This window comes from Eublepharis macularius, chromosome 1, assembly GCF_028583425.1.
Source record: "Eublepharis macularius isolate TG4126 chromosome 1, MPM_Emac_v1.0, whole genome shotgun sequence".
In the NCBI taxonomy this organism is placed as follows: domain Eukaryota; kingdom Metazoa; phylum Chordata; class Lepidosauria; order Squamata; family Eublepharidae; genus Eublepharis; species Eublepharis macularius.
Window position 1 is genome coordinate 225783192 of NC_072790.1, and position 11705 is coordinate 225794896.

Sequence of the window (11705 nt, forward strand, 5' to 3'; positions counted from 1 at the left end):
AACTGAAAAGTCTCAAAATTGTCACCAACTTCAGGATGATGATGTGAGTTGCGGAGCAGAACATGAAGAGAAACTGGCCTTCGTAATCACCAGAAAGGCCCACCCTCCCTCCTGCTTTTTGCATTGAGAGTTCTTGTTTCTGGGACGCTAGGCGGTACAGTGCCAAAAATGAAGCTTGTGTAGTGATTAGAAGTTTGGACCAGGATCGAGAAGATCCCAGTTTGAATCCCACTCTGCCGTGGAAGGTTGCTGGCTGACTTTCAGCCAGTCACACCCTCACCCTCTCAGCTAGACCTGTCTCACAGGGGTTTTGTGGTAAATATAAAACGGAGAAGAGGAGAACAATTTTTACTCAGTCAGGAGGGCTGCATTGTAGGGAGTGGTTCTCAGATGCTTCCCTAATGAATTAGGGACCATAGTCTTCACCACTATGTTGCCTTACATATTATCTGTTGCTTTAAATATCTACTATCTTTGCTTCATGTTGTCTAATGTCAGTCCTAGAATTGATTATGTTCTGTTTCAGCATTTCTTCAACGCTGTATTGGATCCTTGCTAATGATATGTCTTTGTAAACTTGTATCTATTTATCCTATGGCATTGTTTATGGAAATGTTCTTGATACTGATTGTGCTAATCTTACACTATGTAATCAATCTTGAGTCCCAGTGAGAAAGGAGGACTATAAATCAGTCACTCACTCAATCAATAAAGCTGCTTTCTTTCCCCATGGGGGTATAAATCAGTTTTTGAGGCTTGGTTAATTTAGTGTTTTAAGCAGTGAGGGCAGCAGGGCAAAGGCTCCAGAAAGGGAGACAGTCAGGCACGCCAGAGGCAGCAGAAGGCTGTGAGAGAACCCGTCCCCTCCAGAGCGATCTCCACCAGCTCTGTCTTTTAAAACCACACTTCCTGGTTAACATTGCATCTCTTGGCACTTGACAAACGCGCACCCAGGTGTCTTGTGTAGAGAGAAACCGAAGGAGAAATGATTAGGATGATATCACATTATCCATATCTTGGAAACCTCCAGACTGGGTTGCTATACAAGTTTACTTTTGAGGACTGTTGGCTGCTTTTTGTGCTCAGAATGTGGCAGCTGAATCCATATTCTCAGCAGCTGACTTCAGGGAGAGCATGACCCCCTCACCCCCATCTTCAGACATTTTAATTAGCTCACTAGTCAGGGACAAGCCCAAGGTATTTTGGTGCCTGAGGTGGAAAACCCAAATGTCACCCCATCGCAATCCAGGAAGCTGTTCTGTGCAAGCCCTGTTTAAATTAACTACTAACGCTCTTCCTCAGCTCAAATGCATTTGAACAGGGGTCTGATACAGGAACGTACTGCTGGATTGTGCACTGCAAGGGCCAGGTATGCCTGTTCCAAAGTGACATTCCTATCTTGAAAACCTGAGTCACCCAAAATGTGGCTGTTAGTAGGTCAAGAAAATGTGTCAGGAAAGAGGGGCTGCACCAAGGTAAGGTTCAAGAAGAGAAAAAGCAGCAAGGTGCAGTGGGAGACTTGTTTTATTTATAATTATAGATCTCAACATGTTTCACTTCTAGGTTCGTCAGGGGATCTGTCAACCAGCAACTTCTCCAAAGGTTATTGTGGGTTTTCCGGGCTGTATTGCCGTGGTCTTGGCATTGTAGTTCCTGACGTTTCGCCAGCAGCTGTGGCTGGCATCTTCAGAGGTGTAGCACCAAAAGACAGAGATCTCTCAGTGTCACAGTGTGGAAAAGATGTTGGCATCTTTTCATTTATGACCTGCCATCTTTTCATTTATGACCTGTCATTTATGACCTGCCAACATCTTTTCCACACTGTGACACTGAGAGATCTCTGTCTTTTGGTGCTACACCTCTGAAGATGCCAGCCACAGCTGCTGGCGAAACGTCAGGAACTACAATGCCAAGACCACGGCAATACAGCCCGGAAAACCCACAACAACCATAGTTCTCTGGCCGTGAAAGCCTTCGACAATACAACTTCTCCAAACTTCCACTTTGATCTTTTTATTTGATCAGGGTGGGAGTTTGGAGAGGTTACTGGTTTACAGATCCCCTGATGAAGCTACAAGCAAAATATGTTGGGATCTATAAATAAAACAATTCTCCCACTGCATCTTGCTTTTCCTCTTCCTTGCCATTAGTATAACAAAGAGCCTCTAGACTAGCACTGGCCCTGTGGAACACTTCCCCGCAAAAAGCATGCATAGGCTGCATTCTGTAGGCGTTCCCTTTTTCTTAGCTGGCTGAGTTCTTACCATTGTAAGCACAATTCTGGATTATTGTAAACACCTTTGGGGGCACTTGTCTGAGTTTGGTGTAGGTGAAGGACTAATGAATTGTGATCAGCACCATTCTAGAGCAGATGCACTGTGTTTGTCTGTTGAAGCCAAAACCAGTCTTGTTGCATCTTAATGATGAGCAAGTTTATTTCAGGAGAAGCTTTCATGGATCAGAGAAAGCCCACTTTTTCAGATCCAAGAACTGTTATGACACTTTGGGTCAGTTTTTAATGTACATTGAGGTATAGATCATAATTCATCTGTTTTTTGGCTCCTGGCTTTATGTTTATAAATGGCTTTAAGTTTTAAAAATAGGTTCCTTCATTCTGTAAAATGCTTTGGAAGGAAGGTCTATAGGTTTTGACATATATCAAAATGTATAAAATGTTCATAATCCCAGGAGGCAGGAAGGAGGGCAGATTCAGCACAGGCTCCAAACATTAGGGAAGAGCAGATGGAGAGGGCAGAAGGAAATGTGGTGGCGAAGGCAGCAGGGAGTTGAAGGACAGAGAGGCCCCTGAAGAAAGGGGGATGGGGCAAAACCTCACATAGGGCCTCGGGACAAGAAACCAGCTGCGTCTGCTGGTAGAAATAGGGGAGAGAAACGGATCCTCCTGAGATGGAGAGGTGGGAGTGCAGAAGTCTGGTGAATGAAGCAGCAGGGAGTCCAGATGCTATACGCCAAAGTAAACAGCTTGTAGGAGGTGGCAGCAGGTCGAGAAGGAGGAAAAACAGGAGGGGAGGAGGCAGAAGGCTGAGGGAAAGTATGGTGTGATAGTTAGAATGTCAGGCTAGAATCTGGGAGATTCACATCCCTACTCCACCATAGAAGCCCACTGGATGATCTTGTTTTGTTAGACTTACAGGAGCCACTGGACTCGTGCTCATTTCTGCTGGATGATCTTGGGCCAACTGTTCTCTCTCAGCCTAACATACCTCACTAGATTTTATTTATTCTGTTTTATTTTATATTTTATATTATTTTATTTTACTTCAGTTATACTCCTCTGTTCTCCCCAATGGGGACCCAAAGTGGTTTACATCATTCTCCTCTCCTTTTTTCTTCACAACAACCCTGCAAGGGTAGGTTAGTCTGAGAATATGTGGCTGGTCCAAGGACATCCAGCAAGTTTCCATGGCAGTCAGAGTGGGGAATCAAACCTGGCTTGGCCAGATCCTAGTCTGTCACTCTAGAAACTACCCCAGGTTATTGTGAGGATAAAATGGAGGAAGGGGGAATGATTTTATAAGCTGTTTTGAGTCCGCACAGGGGAGAAAAGCAAGGGAGGGAGGGAGGGAAGGAGGAAAAGTTTAGAGCGGCCCACGAATTCAAGGGAAAAGGACTGCAGGGGGAGCCTTTTACAGAGCCTAGATACAGAAGGCCTCTGTGCCATTGATGGGAAGGGCAGAAAAGGCTTTGATGGCCGATTTAAATGTGATGCTGGTGGGATAGAAAACTTGCCCAATTGCTGTTGCACACACTGCTACCCAAGCAATGTTGGCACACGAGAGAGCCATACCCTGCCTAGGTGGGCATGATGCTGGGCTGAGGTGCTAGCATTGCAGACATAGCAGGCTTGTGCATGTAGTCGCCGCATTTTAAATGAGACCTTGCAAAGTCACATGGAAAAGTTCCTCAATCCTACCAAATATCATGTTTAAATTAAATCTCTAATTAAGACTTCTTATTGCCGAAGCTCTCTTGGGTTGGCTTGTCCGTTTCCACAAAAGCTCTGCCAGAAGTCCAAGGCGCTCGTTCGTTCCTCAGCATTTCTATTTTTATGTTGCGTTTGAGTACAGCAGCTTTCGTTCCGCAGCAACCAAGATATTATTGTTTTATCGTTAAATACGCATTCGGAGTAGCCAGTTTGCCTGTGTCTGAAAGGATGGTGGGTGGGTGGAGAATATTAAGCCGAGTGCCTATTTGGGAAGCATATTTACTAACTGTAAGAGGGGGCTTAAGTGTGTGTAGAGAGGAAACGGAGTACATAATTTAGCTCTGAATGTTTCCTGTCCACTGGGTAAAAACAAAATTCTTTTGGTGCGAGCGGATTGCTCCATTAGGGATCTATTTCATGCCATGAGAGTTCTGGAAACCAGCTGTATCCAGACACTTTCTTGGCATAGCTAGTAGAGAAGAATGTCAACATTTTTCATTTTTCTGCTCTTCGTTTTCTTAACTTCCTTTAGAGACTGGAGATCCTTTGTCACTGCTAAGAAGAACCCTGCTGGATCACAGCCAAGCAGGCTCCATCTAATCCACTGCTTCCTGCATCCAACAGCAGTTATCCAGATTTCCCTGCGAAGCAGGACATAAAGACAATATCCCTGTTATCAATGCAGTCCTAAAACACTTGCCTGGGTGTAAGTTCCTTTTAGTAGATCTGAGTAGGATACTGGATAGCCCAGGCTAGCCCAGTCTCAGAAGCCAAGCAGGGCCAGGACTGGTCAATACTTGGATGGGAGGCCACCAGGGAAGTCTAGGGGTTGCCTCTTCATAGCAGCTATGCAGAGGCCAGCAATGGCAAACCACCTCTGAATGTTTCTTGCCTTAAAAAACCTGTGGGATTGCCATAAGTCTGCTGTAACTTAATGGCAAAAAAGAGAAGAATTTGAGTAAACATGTTTGGGATTTATTGTCGAAGGCTTTCACGGCCGGAGAACGATGGTTGTTGGGGGTTTTCCGGGCTGTATTGCCGTGGTCTTGGCATTGTAGTTCCTGACGTTTCGCCAGCAGCTGTGGCTGGCATCTTCAGAGGTGCTACACCTCTGAAGATGCCAGCCACAGCTGCTGGCGAAACGTCAGGAACTACAATGCCAAGACCACGGCAATACAGCCCGGAAAACCCCCAACAACCAATGTTTGGGATTGCTCTCAGCATCCATTTATTCTAAGGCAAACTGCTTCAGAACAGGGTGGTTCAACATAGCTATCATGGCTAATAGCTGCTGATCAAACGGTTGTGAATAGAAGAAGTGCCTTCTGGATTAGGTGTTCTAATCCAATGTAAATTTCTGAAGGTGGCTGTCCAGATGCCTTTGAGAAACTCAGAAAGGCATCAAGGTTGTGGCCCTGTCCTATCCTGGTGGTTTCCCCATCATGTTACTCAGACATTGCTTCTGCACAGGGAGGTTCCATTATGTCTATTTGCAGTTGGATCATCCCCTTAAAACTCATCTCAGCCTGTGTCTGTTGCCACATTTTGTGGCAGATAACTCCACAAGTTAATTATGTGCTATGTGAGGGAATACTTAAGCGTATCCTCTTTGAATCTGTAGCCAGTCAGTTTCTGTCTGCCCACAATCTTCTGTGGTGCTTCTAAAGTGAAACTCGGTCCTTCTGCTTTGCTGTACTTTATGACTTGACCAGTACATGCATGCAGAGGTGGACTAGGAGGAAACAATGGCCTTGGAAAAGGGATCCATCCCCAGCCCACCACAGATCCTCCTCTCTGAAGAAGGGAGTAACAGCCTGCTCTCCCAGCCAGCCCCGAGCTGCCACCCTCACGCCATATGCAGCTTGGTTGAGCATGAGCATCACCATCACTATGCCTAGTGCAGCTCAGTTGGGCAATGCCCTTTTAACTGCTAGCCTGGTCCAGGTAGTGGCCAATCCGCCCCTGCATGCATATTTCTTTGGGGTTTTTTAAACAAATAAGTGTGACTGACTAAATTGTGTGTGTACCAGTTCCTTGGGGGATGCTGAAATTGCATCTAGGCCACAAATAATACTTTGTCACAGCACTTATAAGACATTCTGAATAGTGTCAAGCTCTGAGCATGAGGACAAAGTGTCTTTTCTAGATGGTGGGCTGCTGCGCACCTTTTCTTGGAAACATGGGCAGAGCAAAATTCTCCTGGACTCTTGAAGAAGCAGCAGCTCACCTGCCTCAACAGGTGGATCTACAGCATTTGCAGGTAGACTTCAAGTACGTAGGTGAACATTAAAACCAGTGATTCTCTCAAACCTAACAGAAGCTTCTGTAACGTGTCACCGAGTCCAAGTAGCTATGCACATTTAATGTCTACAAAATGTTCATGTGCATAGAATCAGTGTTTAAGGTCCAAAGTGTTTCTGATCATGAAAACCTTCTGTGAGGGAGGAGCTATATCTCTAGGGATGTGGAGAAGACTCCAGGAACATCTGCACCCATCACAATTCGTGCCAGACATTTATTACCATCATATCCTTGGGGTGGGGGTGGGGGAGGCTGACCTGAATAGCCCAGATAAGCTTGCTCTCATCAGATTCCAGAAACTAAGCAGGCTCAGCCTTGGTTAGTAATTGGATGGAAGACCTCCAATGAAGAACAGGGCTCCAGAGGCAGGCAATGGCAAACCACCTCTGTAAGTATCTTGCCATGAAAAGCCCACCGGGGTCACCATAAGTCAGCTATGACTTGAGGGTGCTCTTCTCCACCACCACCATCTTTGGGGGAGGGGGAGGTTTGAACCAGAAGCTGAAGAACTTTGGATGTTGTCAGCCTGAGTTTAATGGAGACCAGCAATAACATTTGGTATTCAAAACATTCTCACCCCAGCAAGATAACCATGTCCGGAAAGTATCTTCTCTCGTGCTCACCTAACCTGAAAGCATTCAATTGTTATCAGAACCAATATTGGGAGTCTGTAAACAGATTTTATTGTGAACAACTGTGCAATACACTGTGACTAAAAGACAGTATGCAAATGCTGTAAATAAATAACTTCCTTAATTTTTATTTATGTAAAATCATGATATTCTACTAGGGGAGATGTTATTTATAAATCATCTAGCATTATTTGCCCCTATACAAAATGACATCCATTGCTTGACTTTGTTCTAGGGGTGTTCAGTGGCATGAAGTTCAATTTATTCAGAAATTTATATGCTGCTGTTTCAAAGATCCAGTCATACAAAACTATATTTCAGTGGACAGATAAGTCTCAGTTCCAAGTAGAAGGAGGAATTAAATCACGTATATATTGACCAAACTGCAAACCATAAAGTTCTTGATGCTAATCCCATCTCTATGGTGAATTAGTTCATTAGGTTGTGGTATCCAAACCTCTCCTCCCACTCCTTTCCCTTACATGGGTTATTATTATCGGCCTACCATTCAGGATTGTTGTAACAATTATGCCACGATAATGTGAAAGCACTTAAGAGTGTTCAAAGGGCCAACCTGGAGAGGACCACGTGTAGTTCGGCCTTAAAATGCAGTACATGCACTACCTCATATTCAGGTTTCTAAACACAAACACTCTTGGGAGCAAGAGCATGCTGGCCGTTCGCTCACTTCCACATGATGCTGCTATAGGGTTGCCAGCATCAGAGTTTCAGCCTTGGACTCTCTAGCAGAAGGCGCAAAATCTGAGTACAAGGGAGTCCATTACTGCCCCTTTTATGCTACGGTAATGTTTGTTGCTTTAATATCTGTTCTATGATCAATTTTATGCTGTATTTCTTTTGCCGCCAAGAAGCTAGGAGATGCAAGGGGAGTGGAAAGTCCAGAGTTCATCACAGGTTCAAATCCACTTATATGTTTGACCTTGGCAAGGGGAAATCCATGGAAACAAGAAGGCACCCGGCGGTCACTACCACATTGTTGTCACCATGGCCACAAAGCACGTACGAGGATTATGGACAGTGAGACAGAAGTGTTGTGCGGTAGCTGGCCAGCCTCCGCTTGCTGCATAATATTGCTTGTTCTAGATTTTTCACTGGCCTTTGTACAGCTGAACAATAAGCTATGTGCTGTTGAGACACAATGGCTTTGAAAGAAGAATCCAAGAGTACGCATGAGAGATAGCTTATATATTTTTTTTCTTAAAGGAAAGGTTCTCAACTTTATCATAACAGTTTAAAAAATAAGGGTCCAATCCTTCTTCCTCACAAGCCAAACAATGTTTTGTATTCTGGGTTCAGGTACAACCCCCCCCCCCTTCAAGCCCCAGCTTTTCAATGAAGCCTCTTGATTTTAACCCCTTCCTTCTCACACACACCCAAATGAAACCACTCTAAATATGTATAACAGCATTCAATCTAATTCAGTCCCATGGCCTTGCCCTCTCTCTCCCCCCTGCCCCTCCTTGTCCGTAGTTTAAATTTAGATTGCCACCCCGTTGGGACCATGGACATCTCTTTATTTTCCTGCTTATGTAAAGCGCTATATGTGCTTTGGGAGACACAAAAACATGTTTGCTGTACACAGAAATGAGAGCTCTGCTGAATTAGTTTCAGTCTTTTGTGGCTCTTCTAAAATACACATACCAGTGCAATTCTGGAGGGCCTACAGTGAAGGAAGAAATGGGATTGCTCAATTCTTGGAGCAAAAGCACTACACATCTGGGGAGTATTCAGCGCTCAAGGAGACCAAGTTATTGAGGAAATAGTTTAAACAAGGCTGAAAGCCAAAAGACCCTCACAGAAGGAGTTCTTCTCTGTACCAAGTCCTCTGGGCCATTAAAAATCACTTTCCTGGCAAAAACAGCCCTAGTCAAAAATCATCTCCATCTTTCCCCATGCGTCATGCCAGAGTGGCCTCATATATTCCCTCAGGAAAGCAAAGCTGCAGGCTTGTCTCTTTGTGAATCACCCTCCGCAAGGACAGATGGGCAGGATGCCTGCCAAGGGACAATGCAACAGCTTGCTAGTTTAACGAGTCACTATTTATTCTTCCCCTAAAGATGCTTAAACAAAGTATTATGCGCTAAACCAGCTATCCCATTGGCAAGGCTGCACTGATGACACGGGGGGGGGGGATCATGCACGTGGGTGGTCAGGTGTCTGAGAACACAGGATCTCCTAAACAGCATCAGCACAGAACTCTATCAGCCCCCAAGCTAGATGTCAGCGGGTCACTGGACAGAAGTGCCATGCTGGCAAATCAATATATGGCACTCGTGGCCATTCTTCTACCTTCCTTGTTGCCACAATTCCATTCCATTGCTTCTCAATCTCCACCCTCCCTCTATTTTCCTGTCTGAGCAAAAATGGTCTTCTTATAAATTATTTCTGCCCTCAACCCATTCCCTTCTGGGCTTTCCTATGCCTGTCAGGAGGACATGGCTGATGCAGCCCAACCAAGCTGCAGTGCAATTTAACTTTCCCCCTTGCCTCATTGCTCAGAGCAATCTTGAGAAGACCAGTTTACACATTCCACAGTAAGGAGGGTAAATCTTTTCTTGGACTGGACAGCAACCAATGGGGGCCTGCAGATGTTTCCCCAGGGGCATAATGAAAAAAAGGGCACACTACAGTCGCCATGGGGGTCATCCCCCAGGCAAGAACTCCATGTCTGCTCTGCAGTGGTAGCACTGACATCCATCTAAAGATAGTAATTCCAGAGGCTAGGTGTGTTAGTCTGTAGCAGCAAAATTAAAAGGATCTGTTCCCATGCCATTCTGCCAAATAATGTGGCCACATTACCCTCTTAAAACTCTGAAGATGCCCCCCCCCCCATTCAGAACTTGCCATTTCAATGAAGGTAGCCTAAGTGCACCCACTGAGATGAAAGGGGAACTTGAAGGTTTAGGAGCTTCAAAGCCCAAACAAAGAGCAGAAAGCAACAGTCTGTTCATTGCACAAACGAGCAGCTTGACAACCTCGGTCACACCACACCCACTGCAAAAGTTACACAACAACACTCCTTTCGCTGTTAGGATTTCTCAACCATCTATCAACTCATCCCTTTGAAATGCGCACCCACAACATTACAATTCTTGCTGGCAAATGACAGCTAACAGACGCTTATGAATTTATTGCTTTTAGTTTTCCTATACAGGTTTCAGTAGCATGGGGCAGTAGATTCTGCAGAGAGCGAGCAAGCATGGGAGATAAAGGGCTCCCCTTTCTTTTTCTTCCTCAACACTCAAAAATTCTTCAAAAATAGACTCCACCCAAATCTTTGCAGCATTGGCACACTGCAGGAGGAGAGGTGGACACTCAGGATTATTGGGGGGGGGGTGTTATTAATGAAACTGCACCCAAGGATCTCACTCACATGACAAACCCCAGGTTAGGTGGTCCAGTTAACAGCATCACAAGCTCTTCTCTACACAATGCTGTTCCTGGAAAAAAAAAGTTGAGTCCTTTCTGATGGATGCCTTCCTTGTCACGTCAGGATCTGCTGCCTGTTGGAGTCTTGCAACAGAACACCCACAGTCCCCGTTTGGTGCTTCTCCATCACCTGGAGAACGTCATCCAAAATTGACGGTCCCAAGTCCACGTGTAGGGAGAGCATGGAGCCAGCATGGGACATAAAAGGTTCCCCTTTCTTTTCTTCCTCAACAAACCCATTCAGAGGGGCCACACACTTGCCATTGGGGGCATGACGGGTCTCTGCAGTTCGACTACCGTTGGCCAGATTCTCCGCAGGGTCCTTTGACTGGTGAGCTGGTTGACCCTTGTCATCAAGATGGAGGCGTGGTGGCTTGGGTGGGGCTTGGGCAGAAGGCAAAGTTAAAGCCTGTGGGCCACCGATGACTGGCAGAGAGATTGCGTTTTTTAGGAGAGGTGATGGGATGTCCAGAGACGGTGGATCGTAACTGGAGACAGTAGCAGTCCTTGAGAACTCAAAGGGTACTACATAGTGGCCTGCCCCATCTGAACTCAGACTGCTCTCCGTCCTCGGCAAGAGATGGAACTTCCCTTGCAGGAAAGAGATGTCACCAAACATGTCGTTCTCCCCACCGCTCCCGATATGGATCGTATGCCGGAAGTCACCCAGCGGCGGGCTGATCATGTCGGAGGAGAGGATATCACGAAGTTTCTCTTTTTTCCCTCTCCGGCTTCCCCTTTTCAGGTAGATTGGCACTTTAGTGGTGGACATCTCGCTGACTGCCAAGAAGAAATTTTTAAAAGATTCCTACTCGATGCTGGCCTGAGCCATCAGGGGGGAAAAGAACAAGGATAATCAGGGGGTAAGCCTGCAAGAGACAGAAAAGAAGGAGCGCAGCTGGACCAGCGTTTGGTTTGCACGGAGGGCTAAAGAATGGCTGTGAGCAGTTAGTTCTGTCAGTAAGGCTGGTTTCCTTAGAAGATCAGCTTTCTCGAGTCTTTTGTCTGCAGCACAGAAAGACTGCAGATGATGGATCCTCTGGCAAGTCCGCACCTTTGATATTCACAACAGAGACTTGAGCAAGAGGGAGACTCTTACGGGTCTTTGGAAGTCAATTCATTCTTGTCTGCATCTCCTAGAGAAAGAAACAAGAAGCCATTACAGGCCAGGAATATGCCTTTCATTTACAACCAGAATCTGGCCAGAGCTCTGAAAATTTAAAACATGAAAAAGAAATGTTAAGCATTCCGTGTTTCAGTCATAGCAAACTTTTTAAACCCAGCTTGAAAGCTGCAAAAGTAAGCAGTTATGAGTGATTTTCAAGCAGAACCCTCTACAACAATCTTGTAAAGTAGGCATGCACTATTAGTTCCAT

At 45.5% G+C, this 11705-nt stretch overlaps 1 protein-coding gene across 1 annotated transcript in view; it reads right to left on the bottom strand.

Annotated features, from left to right (window-relative positions):
* Positions 1–6907: 6907 nt before the first annotated feature.
* Positions 6908–11705, bottom strand: part of CDC42EP2 (CDC42 effector protein 2) — a 12178-nt gene continuing 7380 nt past the window's right edge. The window contains exon 2 of the mRNA XM_054990301.1: positions 6908–11465. Within this exon, the coding sequence (XP_054846276.1) occupies positions 10385–11101 (717 nt within the window). The 5' untranslated portion in view covers positions 11102–11465 and the 3' untranslated portion in view covers positions 6908–10384. The remainder of the gene's footprint in view (positions 11466–11705) is intronic.